Here is a 16,448-nt window from a genome sequence, read left to right on the forward strand (position 1 = left end):
GTGGTCAGGGTAAACGCTGGTTGCGTGCGAACAAGAACTGAGCGAAACGACGTTTCACATCGCTGGCCAAATCATCGTCAAAAATAGATTACAACTCTGAAACGCAGTTTTAGTAAAACGTCGTTTGCCGCGAACACGGCCTTAGTAATCTAATCTATATGACAACACAGATGCAGCACGCCATGATGTACACCGGTGAAAAATTTAGTGACACTTTTCTTTTGACATGTGAAATTGAATAGTGTGCCCTAAATGTTCGGGTAGCTCCTATCTTGCTATGCCCTTTCGAGTTTTAAGGCTCCACACACGTAGCGAGATTTTATAAAACCAAAATGTAGTATCTATCTGATAGTTGGTGATGTGAGGGGAATAAGTATTATATTTTTCTTACTATCCGACAGAATCGGATTTATCGAGATATCAGTTTTCAAAATATTAGGATGTGTACAGTATTACCCGATTGCTACTAACCTTCACGTTACTGTGTATCACCCTCTGCTGTGAGGCCTTGTAATCAAGTGATGGAAGGTCGTTGTGCGCACTCTCTTAAGTTGGCAATCAGCACTCGAAGTCCTTGGGTGCCACCACCAACTCCGCCATGGACACCAAATAATTTTTCCTGCTGTCGAATGAAGATCTCTTTCTAGCAGCTGGAGAATTTGTTGCACGCTTTGCGTCGAGAAGATTAAAATGCCACCCTCTCGTAAACTTTTGAGTGGTATACAGCCTGTATACCACAGGACCATCGACGCATCCACCCACTTGGTTGAACATAGAGAGTTTTTTTCAAACGTTGGAAAAAGAGCTATGCGGATCCCTAAAATAAATTTCTAGAATTAAAAAATCTGACAAAAAATGTTAGAAAAGGTTTGTCGCGGAGTCGGAACATTTTACAGCGTAGAAGCGGAATCATCTCTATTGTTCTGATAAGGGACCAACTACATGTAGCATTTAGTATTCCTCATTTCGATGTTTCTTGCTCTTCTTGCTCTTCTTGGTCTTGTTGTCCTTGTCAGCAGCGCCACTCCGCAGCGCATCCATAATCATAGCCACATCCGCACTCTTGGCAGCCTCCTCCTTGCGTTGTTCAGCCTCCTCCTCGGTGAGTTGAGCTGCTTTGCGTTTCTTGGACTTTTTGTCCTTCTTGTGCTTCTTGTGTGTCTTGACGCCGTCCTTCGTCGCCTCGTCGCCTTCCACCACATCTTTGAACAAGTCTGCGATCTTCTGCTGCTTGGTGTAGAGCGCCTCCCACTTCTCACGACTCTGCTTGTACTCGAACAAGTGACACGTATTCATCACGAGCTGCGAGAAGTGACTGCCACTAAGCTGCGTCTCCACTGCGAGGAGTTCGTGCACGACGGCCTCCTTCTTGTCCAGTGGCAGGTCTTCATAGCACTTCATGACCGAGAAAGCACCCAGACGATCCGTAGCCAGCGTGCCGAACTTGCCCACGAATCGCTGGTACAGCTCCTCTCGAACCCACGCTGTGCTGGGGTCTTTCGACTCCCAAATGGGCTCTACAATGCAGCGACTGCCAGTCGAGTCCTTCGCTAAGGCCATGAGCTGTACAGAGTTGAACGAGAGAATGCCCTTATACAGCGGCGTCAAGTAATCGCCAGCTTCCAACTGCTGCATCTGCTCGATAATCTTCGCGCCCATGACGTTCAATTGCACTTTGGCCGACGTAGCAGACGTCGACAGCTGCACACTGAGCAGTGACGCCACGAAGTTCTTACGAACTGCGTCGGGTTTCTTGCTCTCCTGCTTGTTCACAGCGCTCACGAGCGACTCAAAGACTTCCTTCTGGCGCAGTTTGAACTTGACACACATCTCCACTACACGCCAAATGACACCAGGACGGCCCATGGTCAGTAGCGTCCACAGAGAAGCCTCCAGTTCCTCCAGTACTTCCAACGCTAGCGTCTCGGTACGCACGAGCTTAATGACATGCTGCACCACGTAATTGGCGATGTTGTGCTCAGCCAGCTGCAGCATCTTGCCGCGCACGCAGCGCTCGAATACCTTGGGGAAGAACTTGTCGCTGGCACTTTCGAACAGAGACTCCAGCAAGTGGCTGGTCACGGCATCGGCTGCCAAGTCATAGAAGCCACGTTCGCACGCGTCCTCGTCCTCCCACTGCAGAATGCGTTCTGCTAATTTCCGCCGGCTCTTCGAAGGTGCCAGCTTCAGCGCTGAGGCAATCAGAGGACCCGAGTTCTGGTCGTACAGCAAGTTCTGCAGCTCATGTGTTGAGCTCTCGATCAGCACAGCCAGCAGCTCTTTAAACAGCTTCTCAAATGATTTTGGCACGTCGTAGATAATCTCTGATCCGTCTTTGCCAGGACGAGCTTCTGTGAAGGTGACGACTCGGTGTTTGGCCTTCTTGCCACGCTTTTCGGGCACTAGAGGCTTGCCAGCCAGTACTGCGAGCACAGAGCGCAGGACGTGACTGGCACTGACGTCGTTCATCAGAGTGATCCACTCGTTCTCCACCTCCTTGACCATGTTGATGATGACGTCGCTCATAGGCGGGATCTCCTTCATCCTCTCGTCGTCATCGTCATTGTTGTCGTCTTCGTCTCCGTCCACTTCTTTAGACACTACGACACTGGCACGCGAGAACAAATTTTGCAGTACGTGGGACGAGTAGCGGTTGGTCCACAAATGACTCACGTAGCCTGCCATCTTGTGCAGCAAGAAACGCAGCTGAGCGTCACTCATCTTGGGCAAGAAAACCTCCAGCAGCTCGCCGGCGTGACGGTCCGAAGCCGCACTAGCAGCACGCGGAGCCAGCTCCTCAAGGACATTCCAGAGAAGCAGCTCAGCGTCGTCTGCTGAGTCTTCACCTTGCTGCGTCAACATCTCCGTCACCTCCTTCAGATAGGACAAAGTGTCGGGCTCCAGGCGACGCGGACGCACACGTCTAAAATACAAAAATCAATATTAGCTGTAGGTTGCAATATGCGTCTGATGCTGGTGAGCGTACTCCGGCCGCTGCGGCGTCTGCGCCTCGTATTCCTCATGCTCCGCCATAACTGAGCTCTACGACGCTTGATACACAAATGCCAGCCAAGCAAAACAAACGATAATTCGTGTGGTGTACATGAAAGAAGGACCCTGCCACATCAAATATGTGACCCACTTCTACTTCGTACTTATTAATTCTCGCGCCAAACGGTCGGAACACGCCCTCGAGCCATCATTCGATAAGCAGAAATGGCGGAGGCCAGCAGCCCCAGTTCGAGCCCCAGCACCAGCGCGTCCCCCTCGCCCAAGTCGAAAGACGACGTCGAGAGCATCCAGGATGACGCGTCCATGGACGAAGGCGACTCGGTGGAGAGAAACGACACTGCAGACGACGAGGACATGGACGACACTTCGGAGGACACGAAGAAGTCGCTGCTGTCCAAGGAAGAGCGCGAGGCGCTGCGTAGAGAGGAAGAGGCTGTTCTCCAAGAGCAACGCGACCGTCAGAGCAAATCTCTGGACCTGGTTAAGCAGTCGATGGCGCAAGATGCCGAGTGGGAGGGCAAGTCTGCTCGAGACAAGAAAATGGCCTTCCTGATGGCCCAATCCGACGTCTTTACGTCCTTCCTCATGGGTGGCAGTAGTGCGTTGGGCAAGGAGATGTCTCGTAACAAGGCAGCCAAAGAGGCGGGCTCAAAGCGCGGGAAAGGCAGCAAACAAGCCGACGCCCAGGCTCTGCAAGATATGGACGATGCTCGCTACACGAGAATCACGCAGCAGCCGTCGATCATCAAATTCGGTACTATGAAGCCATATCAACTTGAGGGCCTCAACTGGATGATCCGACTGCACGATTCGGGCGTGAACGGCATCTTGGCCGACGAGATGGGATTGGGTAAAACCCTGCAGAGTATCTCGCTCTTGGCCTATCTAAGAGAAGCTCGAGGCATCGAAGGCCCTCATATCATTATCGTACCTAAGAGTACAGTGGGCAACTGGATGAGGGAGCTCAAGAGATGGTGTCCCTCGATTAAAGCCTTCAAGTTCATGGGCAGCAAAGACGAGCGTGCAGTACAGAGGGAAACCGTCGTGAGACAGGACTTCGACGCTCTCGTGTTGTCCTACGAAGTGGCTATCATCGAGAAGTCGATTCTGCAGAAGATCAAGTGGAAGTATCTGCTGATCGACGAGGCCCATCGCGTCAAGAACGAGAACTCGAAGCTCTCGAAGGTCGTGCGGGAGTTTAAAGTCGAGCACCGACTGCTGATCACCGGAACGCCGTTGCAGAACAATCTGCACGAGCTGTGGGCGCTGCTCAACTTTCTGCTACCCGACGTGTTCTCGGATTCCGAGGATTTCGACGCCTGGTTCAACGTGGACGAGCAGGAAGGACAGGAGAATGTCATCAAGAAGCTGCACACGATCTTGCGACCTTTTCTACTGCGTCGCTTGAAGGCAGATGTAGAGCACTCGCTGCCTCCGAAGATCGAGACGAAGCTCTATGTCGGTCTTTCGGAGATGCAGCGCGAGTGGTACATGCGCGTGCTGCATCGGGACGCTACACACCTCAACGCTATCGGCGGCAGTGACCGCGTTCGTCTACTCAACATTCTGATGCAGCTACGGAAGGTTTGCAACCATCCGTACTTGTTCGAAGGTGCAGAGCCTGGTCCGCCGTACCAGGAAGGGCCGCATCTGTGGGAGAACTGTGGAAAGATGACGCTACTGCACAAACTGCTGCCCAAGCTTCAAGCGCAGGGCTCGCGAGTTCTGATTTTCTGTCAAATGACGTCGATGATGGACATTCTGGAGGACTACATGCGGTATTTCAGCCACGACTACTGCCGTCTAGATGGATCTACCAAGGGAGAAGACCGTGACAATATGATGGAAGAGTTCAACGAGCCTGGCAGCTCCAAGTTCTGCTTCTTGCTGAGTACACGAGCTGGCGGTCTAGGTATCAACTTGGCTACTGCAGATATCGTGATTTTGTTCGACTCGGACTGGAACCCGCAGGTAGATCTGCAGGCTATGGATCGCGCGCATCGTATCGGCCAGACGAAGATCGTGCGTGTCTTCCGCTTCATCACGGACGGTACCGTGGAAGAGAAGATCGTGGAGCGTGCAGAGCGGAAGCTGTATCTGGATGCCGCTATCATCCAGCAAGGTCGTCTAGCTCAACAGAACCGGAAACTGTCCAAGGACGAGCTCATGACGATGGTGCGCTTCGGTGCTGACGAGATCTTCAATGCTCGTGGGTCGATGATTACGGACGACGATATCGACGCCATTTTGGCTCGAGGAGAAGAGCGCACAGAGTCCATGAAAGGCAAGATTGCTGCTGATATGCAGCACAACTTGGCCAACTTCTCGCTCTCGGGCGACAACGGCAACGCCAATGTCTCGAGTCTCTATGAGTTTGAAGGCGAAGTGTTCTCGAAAGACACGAACAACGGCGACATCCTGCCGTCCACGTTCATTGCTCTCCCTCAGCGTGAACGCAAGTCCAACTACAATGAAGACGAGTATTACCGTCAGCAAGCAGGTCTGTCCAAGCCCAAGAAGCCCAAGAAATCGGGATCTGACGCCGCCAAAGTGCCAGTTGTGCACGACTACCAGTTCTTCCAACAGGATCGTATGGTGGCTCTACTCACGAAGAAGACACAGGTGGAGAATCGTCGGAAGGAGCTGACGCGTCTGATCAAGGAAGCCAAGGCGGACGAGGCGCGAGTCAAGGCGCGGAAGGCCAAGGGGGAAGAGTCTGGGGACAAGACGAAGGAGGAAGAGTCTGCCGCAAACTCAGCCGAGGAAGGAGAAGGCGACGACGCGCGCTCTGCTGCTCTTGAGAAGGAGCTGAATGAGACAGAGATGGAGGCTGCCGATGCCAAGGAGCTGGAGGAACTGGAGAAGGAAGGCTTTGGCGACTGGACGCGACGGGATCTGAAGCAGTTTATCAACAGCTGCGAACGCTACGGCCGCGCTGACAAGACGCGGGTGTGCGAGGAAGTGTCGTTGGTTCTTGGGAAGGACCCTGTGCAGGTGGAGAGATACTACGACACGTTCTGGACGCGCTACACGGAGCTGAAGGACTACGCCAAGTACATGGAGAAGATCGAGCGAGGCGAGAAGCGCTTGGAGCGGAATGAGGTCGTGAAGCAGGCGCTTGCGCGCAAGTGCAGTCGCTACAGCCACCCGCTCCGTGACATGCGACTGCACTACCCTGCTGGCTACAAGAGCAAGGGCTACATCCTGGACGAAGACGTGTTCCTGGTGGTCATGATGAACAAGTACGGTCCTCTGGAGCACTGGGGCGAGATCCGCGATGAGATCCGCAAGGCCTGGCAGTTCCGCTTCGACTGGTTCTTCAAGTCTCGGACCATCGGCGAGTTGCAGAAGCGCGGAGAGCTCTTGACGCGCATGATCGAGCGAGAGAACGACGAGCTCAAGAGCAAGAGCAGCAAGGACGAGGACGATCTGGCCAAGAAGGCCAAGAAGAGCAGCTCGTCCAGCTCGTCCAAGAGCAAGAGCAGCAGCAGCCGCAGCAAGACGAGCTCGTCCAGCTCAAGCAAGAAACGCAGCAGCTCGTCCAAGTCGTCGTCCTCTTCGAAGAAGCAGCGCTCCAGCTAAGTTTCACGTAACTCTGGTATATCACTTTTTTTTAATACTTTTTTGTGTTTAATTTTATTTTTTTAAATAAACTTCAACTTTTAAAATAGTTGAAGCTTGTACCCATTCATAGACGTGATGTTGTCTCGTAAGGAGAGTCGGATCCAGCCTCTTCTGGAGGAAGATGAAGAGGACGAGGAGATGGACCCGTTGCAGCACTTGGAGCAAAGTACAGACACGTTGCCGGTGGTTGAGTCTGTACGTCTGCGACAGCAGCTGATTCGACGCTCCTCTAGTGCTGTAGAACGAGTGGCAATGCCAGCGACTCCGGAAGAATTGGAAGATGGAGGCGACAAGTCTTTGCGGCCGAGATTTCTGCAGGAGCGGTCGGCGACAACTGTCCACATTGCGCCTCAAGTCGTGGCCGAACCTACTCGTGTGCCTCGATCAAAAGCGAGTGCCTTTCTCTTGGATGTGCTAGCAAAGTCGAGAGGAAATGTGACAGTGGATAATAGACGCTCACCGTTGGAACCTCTGCGTGCTGGAGTGACCAATACAGTCCACTACGTTCCTCTGCACGGAGGAGAGCGAGGAGCTCCGCTGCGAAAGGCAGCAAAGAATCGTCGAAAATTATCGACTAATACGTCGTCAGACTTAGAGGGAAGCGAGAAACTTGACAGAACGAGAGAACGACGTGTTAGTGCGAGTCAGGAGCAGATGAGTGCGGTTGTTCGAGCTCTTCAAGCGAGTAAACAGCAAATGCAAGAGCAGCAGGACATTCTTCATAGTATATTACGCTATATCAACTCTAGTACAAGAGACGGCAAAGGGAAGCGACCAGTACTCCAAGAAATGGTGGACTTGGGGATCATACCCGAACTGGCGAGTACTATGCGTGAGTTCCGCTTTCATACAGGACTGCAGGTACAGTACGCGAGTGTCTTTAGGTGGTGAGAGAGTTAAATGACGAGCTTTTCTTTTGTAGATTGGTGTAATGACGATTCTGTCGGCTTTAGCGGAGGAATCAGCGCTATATGCGTACATGATGAGTGAGGTAATGGCAGTCTCTACTGAATTCTGTACGTGTTGGTCTCTGACGCTGCTGTTCAGTGTAACTTGGAAAAACTACTTCAGAAAACTATCACTGTCCATGCCACACAAGACCGCGTTGTGATGTTGGCGTCAAGCTTGGTTCGAGCGATTGAGGACTCCAAACACACTGTAAACATTGCTGCCTACCAAGCGGAGAAGGCAGCAAACGCGAGTCAACAATCCGCGACGTACACTGACACGGTAGTTGCTGCGATTACTGCAAAGTCAAGACAAACCCTCTCGTCTCCTTCGCCAATAGCAAAGTCCTTTCGAAGTTTGAACAGTGCGTCGTCTCATGAGAAGAGAGGACTCGGAAGCGAGAGAACCGACTTGAGGTACTCAGCAGGGCGCCAACGCTCGGCATTCTCCCTCGATGTGGCTCCCCCCGCTCTGAGATCGAACTACGGCTTGCTGATCCCACAGAAACTGGTAAAAGCAGGAGCTTTATCACTAGCGGTCGGCCACGATAAAAACAAATTCGGGAATCAGCACGATAAATGTGATCGTCCGTTGACAAGCTCGACTCGAAAGCCTTTATCCCTTGATTTGACGTCTCGATCCCTCGCGACGGCAATTTATTCTGGTAGAGCAATATTTGTGGAACCATCGCCACTATCGAAGAGATCATCATTCCGAGGAAGCTTCAGTGCCGGAGGTGTGCGAAGAAAACTAAGAGTTTCTAAGAATATTCAACGAGCTCACACCGAGCGACTACCTCCAACACAAATATTAAGAAATGAGAGCTCTGCTCCTGGGAAACCCAAAAAATCACGAACAAATTCTATGGAGATCGATGACGACGATAGTGCCGCTAACAATACAAAAGAAAGGGAAGATGAGACCTATGATGAGAAGAGTCAAGACAGAGAGGAGAATGGAATAAATGAAGATGGAAAAGAAGAAGAGGATGAGTCATATGAAGACGATTTTGATACGACTGGTGACGACGGAGACGAAGACAAGACGTTGCCAAGTCGCCGAGACAGCAGCCAGCTTGCGTCCGATGGCGAGCTGATAGACATGTTGACCGAAATCAATGCGGCCACAACTATACAGCGTCAGGTTCGGGGGCTATTGGTTCGTCGAGAGTGTGTCCGAAAAACTAATGCTAGTAGGAATACTGGTAAACCTAATATGCGGTCGGCCCGCGGTGTCAAAAGTGGTAGGTGCGATGCCAAAACCAAAGGAACCAAAGCAAAGCGCATGTCGCTCTCAGCTCGTCAATGTCAACACCAAGGCAGTAGGAAGCGTGAAAGCTTCCAGAGTGGAACTGGTTGTCGGCCGGTGATACGAGTGAGGCCTGCGACAGCAATGTCGCCAGCGAGCAAGCAGCTTTTAAAGGCGAAGCAAGGCAGTGAGAGCGAAAGCATCGGAGCTAAGCAACTAAGTGCAAACGCTATCAAAAGTCCAGAGAGGCCATCTCAGCTTGGAGGATTTTCAATCGTCTCTACTAGCTCGAATGAAGTTGAGCCCGAGCAAACAGCGGAAGATGATGTTGAAGTGGTGAAAGAACCTGCCGATCCGGAATCATTGAAACAGATCCAGACATTGTACGCTGAAGGGTTACAGCACCACAAGGAGAACCACCTCGGTCTTGCCATCGATTGCTACGAGAAAGCGTTAGCCCTTCCCGGCGGACACAATTTTGCCTCGCTGTATGTGAATCTCGGATCTGCTTTGATGGCTCAGAACAAGGTCTCAGAAGCGCTGGAGTCTTTCAAGCAGGCCAAGCACATTCAGCCTAATAACGTCAAGGCTATCTTCAACTATTCAGTGGCCTTACTGCACTTGGGCCGACCCAAAGAAGCGCAACACCAGGTACGTCTTCGCCTTTCCTTCGAAGAATTTTCTTAATTTTATTTAAAGATTGACAATCTTGTGCTCTTGTGCTCAGTTACGCCGCATTCTCGAGCTCGACCCGACGCACGAGAAAGCCATTATCGCGCTATCTCACTATTATTCCCCTATAACTCACTCACGATGAGTGAGTTATAGGGAAATTTACTCACCAAACGATAGCGATAGCTAGACAACATGAAGCAGTTTCACGACGTGCTCACTTGAAAACTTAAAATAACTCATACTACAGTAAAAGGTTAAGACAAATATTACCAATTCACTACGAAGAATATATTACGCAGAGCTTCGCCACCACACTAGCTTCTTCAGCCCCTTTTCTTAAGGGTTTTTCATTAAAAGTGCCAAACCGAGTCAGCTAAGCCTATACTACTTCCAATGTTCGCCTGGAGTGTTCGTCCGGGCTGTCACTGCTCTCCGTGCTGCTGGCGTAATCCTCTTCCTGCAATTTCTGGGGCGTTGACACACGGAAGACGAACGACTGGGCCACAATATCGTGTTGGCGAGGGCTGCTGAGGCTGATGGGCATGGCGATCGAGTATTTGACAAAATTGCCGAATTTCTCGTGCTTTGAGACCAGAAAGATACCCATGGCCACCAAGAGAATTGCAGTAGGGAACATAACCCACTGGGTCCTGGTGAAGTTGCCTGCTTGCTGGAAGAACACGACGCCGCTGATGTTACTCATTGTGATCCAGAAGCCCTGGAACACCGGGTAGGACGACATGGTGTCTCCGACCATGGTAGCCAGGTTGAGTGTGTGCGTCTGGGTCAGCAACGTGGCCGCCATACCCGCACACAGTACATATGTACCAAAGTACTGAAATTGGTTATCTCCCGATACAGTTGAAGAGATGAGCTCCACCACACACTTGGCGAGCAGCACCGACTGCCCGCCAATTGTACCGGAGATAGCCGCCCAGTATAGTGGCAGTTTTGGGTCAATAATAAGCGTGTGTTTCTCGATCTCGCTCTCGTGGTACTTGCCGACTTTTAGGCTCGACAACTCGATCTCCTCCAGATGATCACTCACTTCATTATCCATAGGCGAGAGCGACAAGTGGTTTCCGAAAATGGGCGACGGGAAGGGCGACATCATCGCGCCCTTGCTCTTACTTGGCTCGTCCAATGCTGGCGACCCTTCCGAGTTCTTCTGCTTGGATGCGAGTTCACGTTTCTTCTCCTGAACGTCGTCCACACGCGCATCTTCCTTGTCATTACTGGCCACACGCAGCGCTGGAGCTTTGGAGCGACGTGCGCGCATGTACAGCGTCATACAGAAGGCCGTCGTGATAAGCGCGTACAGAATGAATGGCGCTGCCTCCATAAGCGCATAGATCTGGTCCATCTGGTAGTGACCCTCGTCTTCTTCACTGGCTGCAGCGAGCACCACGACGCCCAAGGACACGAAGCCGACGCCCACAATGTCCGTCAGGTACAAACTCTGCTTGAGCCAGAAGTGCGACATGAGGCAGTTGCCTAGAATGGTGGAGCCGCCTCCGAGTGAAGCCACGAGCGTCTGAGGCGCGAAGCCCAGCGCCAAAAAGTCGCCGAGAGACGCGCCCACGACGCAGAACATACCCACCCACCAGATCGGACGCTTTGTGTACGGACGTTGTACGGCACGGAGCTCCTCCTTGTCATGCGAGTATTTCTGCAGATTCACACCGAAGATGGACATGAAGGCCGAGATCACGGCGATGGTGCCGCCGATGAAGTCGCTCTTCATGGCTGCGTGAGGTTCCTGGACTGGTGTAAGCGAACTGCGGTTGAGGCCCGGACGGCGCTTTCTCGACTGACTGACTCGAAGGGACGACGTGTGGCGAGAATACAAATTTTGGTACGGACGGGGTGAGGGCGGAAAAAACGGGTCACCTTGATTGGGCAACTGAGGTTCGTTGATGAAGTCGAGAGCTCTAAACTGGCAACGGATGGCTGTGTTATACCCGCTCTAGCATCAGTTGCATTATGGCATAGAAATCCAGCTCACGTGCAACCGCCCGTGATGGCTCAAGCACGTGGTCTTCATGTGGAAAGTTTGGAAACGTCCACAAAACGAAGAGATAAGTGGGTTCGCCCAACGACTCTGTGAGGTATATCCAAGTGAGGACGAACAGACGACGTTCGTCGTAACACTTTCACATCAAGCGCCAGTATCCTTGAGTTCCCTATGAAGAAAACGTATCGTCGGAGCGAGCACTCATCGCGTGTTCGAGTCAACCAGCTCACCACCGTGGTGACCACGCAAGTGCCACACGTGTGGGCCTCTTGGCTGGCTTCACGCCAGCTGCGTAGCCTTTTGTGGCAGTAGCCGACTGGAGTCACCAGGTTCGACCAATCACAAGTTTCCAGCGCATACCGCATCGTAGTCATTGGTTTAAAATATTGGTAAAAACAAAATATGTGGACCACAAATTAATTAACAGTGAAGATTGCCATGAACAGTTGGTTCAACTTGATGCCATCAAACCATTAAGTTGACGGCAATCTTGATCTTCCATAGTTGTTGTGGAAGCAGCTGATGTGGATGCAGGTATTACATGTACTGGTATTCAATACGTGGGCGTCTCGAATCGATACTCTCGGTCTTATCGACGAGGCAGTGATATAAGCAGTGCTGTAGTCTCCAAAAGGGCCTGCTGAGGCCTGCTGAACAGGCAATTCGATTGCAGCCATGAAATACCCAAACGTCTCTGAACGACAGGCGGTTTTCCTATCTGGTCATTATTGGAGGAAGCGCCAGTGACGCCATTGCGACAATGACGTTCGCGATGATTGTGCTCTTGAGGTCGGCCGGTTCGGCTGCTTAAGCTAAGTCATAATAGAGACTGTACCGATGGGGGCGTGCCTGACAATACAGCAGTACGCTGTCTTCGTATACAGCTCTATCCTAAAAAAATACGCTACCGTAAGTTTGAAATATGAGACACCTTAATGCGGCCTTCGTATAAGCCAAGACGCGTTGACCCTTGCCCACAAGGACCCTGCAACTTCCACGTAGATCCCTACAGAACTTCATTTGGCGCGCGAAGAACTGAGCCGGTGCATCCGGATCGTCGATTGCACCGAAAAACTCTGAAATGACAAAACAAAAACTGAGCGAATAAATGCTTATTTCTGCAGTACTTAGTATTTTTTATTTAGAATTTTGGGCCTAACCGCAAAAAACATGTGCTGAAGTCCACCAGGTAGGCTGGCGAAACCCCAAATTGCCGAGGCTGGTAAAAAACACTTACAGTTCAGCAAATGTCGTAATCCGGACTATGTGTCCGCTATTCCTTAGTGCTGATAGAGCACCGCAACTTCGTAAGCATTTACATGCACACTTATAGAGCCCTGTCATGCTCCAATCACCTGCCCACTCTTGCTCTTCACTCTGTCGGCTTCTTCCTGCCTCGAAACGACCAATATGGCCTTCCCGGCGTTGTATTTCACTGGTAGCAAAATTAGGAGAGATGTAGTGGATTCCAGATTTTCCAGCTTGGTATCACCGCAGTGGAACCTCGATATTGATGATGGACATCCAGACCAGGTGCTGAGCGGCAGGCTCAGTCACCGAGTGATGTCGACAGTGCAGATCACAGATGGATCCAAAGGTGTCCGTCGTCAATCAGCTGCGGACAATGGGTGCAGCTCTGTGATCTTGGTGGGCATGTTGTGCCTTACCAATATGTATTAGGATTTAGTAAGCCCAACTGCATGTTTCCTTTGACGCGTCGCACGTACATTATTAGCAGTCTGTCCACGACAGTCTGCCTTTCTCTATGGGTTCACCTTGGCGAGCACGGGCTGGTTAGCACCAGACTCACGGTCTCCCAAGGAGCTCACTTCCCAATCTTTCAAGCCACCAGCACATCAATACATTCGGCTACTATTTCCGTGCGGGTTGGCCCCCGCATCTCTGTGTTGGAGTTTTGGTATTCGGATCCGGGAAACACTACAAAGGGTCATTTAGCAGAATTACCACTGGTTGAACACTGTCAACAAATCCGACCTGCCCATAAGTGAAACCGAAGCCATTTCTACTGAGACGAGGAGCCTGATATCCTGACTAAAGACCGTCGGTTGACCCTCGAAGACCCAGCTGTAACCAGAATGGTGCGCGCTGCTGGATCGGATGGACCCATTAGTACCGTCCCACTGTTTACGCCGATTCTGCCGCCCATGATCGAGTCAGTCTTGCACGAGGCACTCATTCGATGGAAGCGAGAAAGACGCGACTACGAGTCCAAGATGCAAGACCACTGCCGAGTAGCTGATGAGGACTACGAGGTGGTGGTACAGAGTGTCTAGGATTCTTTCAACCGCAACTACTTGATGTATTCTGCAATCTAGAGCTCAATGTGCAGTCGGCGGATGCTGCGGAAGGCATATTGCTCGCAGAGATTGAGCACGTAGTGAGCAGCATCAAGAACGACACGCTTCCCGACATCAAGGAGCTGTTCAAGGAGGAGCAGATCTTCAATCGACGAGAGAGCGATGTGAATGTCCTATTGTTGGACTACAAGACTCTCAACTCTCTCGTGGACGAAAACGGCCTCCCGGAATGCTTCAGGGGACCCAATGGCACGAAAAGGAAGTGCAAGAGGCTGATCGCAAACCGGCTCCCCAGGTCATTGAAGCAGGAAGTGAAGCAGTGTGTCCGTTTCACCTACGCAGTCGCTGCCAAGCCAAGGACCCATAGGTCCTGTTCCGACTCATCCTGGACAAGGCGAACGAGTTAGAGCGTCAACATGTACGTTTGAAGCGAGAGAAGCGAGACGTAATTGGACAAAGCAAGGATACATCCAAGTTCAGTCAGTCAGAAAAGAAAAAGCGCTGGGACACTAAGCCGTCTGCCGCATCGACAAACAATGGTGATGCAGGCCGGATACCAGCAGATATCAAGCCCAAGTCTACGTTTTCCAAAGCCAAGCCTACGTGTTCTGGATCGACAAAAAAAACCGCCGGGACCATGCCCGAAGTGTCAAGAGATGCATTGGTTGCGCGGGTGCACTCAAGCCCCTCGACAAGAGAAGGAGGAGCAGTACAAGAAGATGCGCGACGCACGCGGGAATAAGAAGGTGAAGCTGAAACGACTTGGCGAATTACTCCCATCTGCTGATCGAGTAGTGCTGTTGGATGGAGTACTAGAGCTGCTATACTGTCCCGACAGTGGATATGATTTCACGGTTATTGGACAAACGCATTAAGAGCAATTGATGACACTAGATCCAAGTGTGACGACCGAGGAACTCGAATTTCCAGTGTTTCACCATACATTTGGTTTAGTGACAGTGACAGCCAAGGTGAAGTATAAACTGCAACTGATGATACACGTAGCCGCTGGACCCGTAGAGCCTATGAACATGGTGGACGTTCTGGTGGTTGATGTCGATGACGTAGAGCTCATAGTGGGTAATGAAATACTGACCTCGCTAGGGATTGACGTCGACCGCCTAGTCGAACAACTAGCTACGCGATGTGATGATGAGACCAGTGGTGATCTAATTGATATGGAGGCGGACGAGATGCCTGTAAATCTTGACGTTTCTGAACAAAGTGGAGATGGTTATATTTTCGCCGCTGTGGGGCGCCTGATTGATCGTGCACTGGAGAATAGATTTTCTGTGGAGTATGTGGAGAAATTGCGAACAACCGCCCATGCCTATGACATTTGGCTGCCCGAGCTTTGTGATGACCCTCCAGCTAACGTGCTGCCGCTGGAAGTGCGACGGAAGGGTGGGGTTCGTCCTACAAAATGTAAGCCCCGCAAATGTCCTCCGCAAATCAAAAAGTTCTAATGTGAATTCAATGTTCGTCTTAGGACTCCTCTATGAGAATCCCAAGAGTCGATGAGCGAACTCCGTTCTACCGGCCAAGATGTCAGCTGACATCATGAATTTGCGGCAAACAACGGAATATCGAGCAAGAAATGCGTAGACTGAAGTGATGGCAGCTGTGATGCCGATTCTTTCATTACTTTTGGAAAATGCACGTGACATGAAGCATTTCGGACTCTTTCACTATCTAAAGGGTTTTGGCAGTTGCATCTAGCCGAGCTCTGTCAAGAGTTCATGTCCTACATGACTAACACAAAACAAATTCACACCTCGCCGTGCACCCCAAGGATGTGCAGATCCTGCGATTCACTTCCAGAAGACAATGGAAGAGTGTTTCGCCAGTTTGCTGTATGAGCATCTTTTGATCTGGATCGGTGGCCTTTTGCTGTACGCGGACGACATTGAGGTGTATCATGAGAAACTAGCTGAGTTTTTCTCGTTGGTGAATCTGTTTGGATTGAAATTGAGCGTCAAGAAATCAAATCTCTACCAGACAGGAGTAAAGTGTGTGGACGTGTGATCAATCACCAAGGTGTCCGGCATGATCCAGCACGGATCGACACTCTACGATCACTGTCGTACCCGACAACCGCTGGCTACAGCAATTCGTTTGCGCTATTAACTGGATGCGAGAGAGTCTCGTAGATCTTGCGCGGCAAGTCGCCCCCCCCCCCTATAACGACGTCTCGATGAAGCCCTTGCGTGCACAAAGCGTGCAAGACGTGTACCAGCAGAAATTGAGATCGAGTTGAACAAGCAGAAACGACACGCTTTCCAAGTGAAGGAATTGTTGGCGACGTCGACGACATTAGACTTTCCCGACGACAACGCCACATCGTGCCTGTTCACCGACGCATCCGACATTGGTTGGGCAGCTATCGTGACCCAAATGAAGGCGTACGACCCGAAGCGGCAAGTCACAGAGCAGCAACACCTACTCGCCTAGTGCATGAGCGGGACTTTCACTGGCAGCCAGTTAAACTGGGCTGTCATCGAGAAGGAAGCCATGCCAATTGTATTGGCCTGCGAGAGAATGGACTATTTGCTGCTACGGCCTCACCCATTTCGAATGTTTTACGACCATAGACGTGCCACATGAGAGTG

The 16,448-nt window shown here is 51.3% G+C and overlaps 4 protein-coding genes across 4 annotated transcripts; 2 read left to right on the forward strand and 2 right to left on the reverse strand.

The window, feature by feature from the left end:
- Positions 1–951: 951 nt before the first annotated feature.
- On the reverse strand, positions 952–2,862 carry PITG_17272 (uncharacterized protein; the record flags this gene model as incomplete). The annotated part of the gene is made up of 1 exon (XM_002896739.1): positions 952–2,862. The coding sequence occupies one exon, from the start codon at positions 2,860–2,862 to the stop codon at positions 952–954; it is 1,911 nt and encodes a 636-aa protein (XP_002896785.1).
- A 322-nt stretch (positions 2,863–3,184) lies between these two features.
- Positions 3,185–6,646, forward strand: PITG_17273 (uncharacterized protein; the record flags this gene model as incomplete). Its single annotated transcript, XM_002896740.1, has 1 exon — positions 3,185–6,646. The coding sequence occupies one exon, from the start codon at positions 3,316–3,318 to the stop codon at positions 6,592–6,594; it is 3,279 nt and encodes a 1,092-aa protein (XP_002896786.1).
- A 242-nt stretch (positions 6,647–6,888) lies between these two features.
- PITG_17274 (uncharacterized protein) lies at positions 6,889–9,519 on the forward strand (the record flags this gene model as incomplete). The annotated part of the gene is made up of 3 exons (XM_002896741.1): positions 6,889–7,497; positions 7,559–7,627; positions 7,708–9,519. The coding sequence occupies 3 exons, from the start codon at positions 6,889–6,891 to the stop codon at positions 9,517–9,519; spliced, it is 2,490 nt and encodes an 829-aa protein (XP_002896787.1).
- Positions 9,520–9,769: 250 nt separating this feature from the next.
- On the reverse strand, positions 9,770–11,895 carry PITG_17275 (uncharacterized protein; the record flags this gene model as incomplete). Its single annotated transcript, XM_002896742.1, has 2 exons — positions 9,770–11,443; positions 11,752–11,895. 2 exons carry the CDS (start codon positions 11,893–11,895, stop codon positions 9,887–9,889), a joined length of 1,701 nt encoding a protein of 566 aa, XP_002896788.1.
- Positions 11,896–16,448: the final 4,553 nt, after the last annotated feature.

Source organism: Phytophthora infestans, genomic scaffold (genome assembly GCF_000142945.1).
Source record: "Phytophthora infestans T30-4 supercont1.53 genomic scaffold, whole genome shotgun sequence".
Taxonomy (NCBI): Eukaryota; Oomycota; class Peronosporomycetes; order Peronosporales; family Peronosporaceae; genus Phytophthora; species Phytophthora infestans.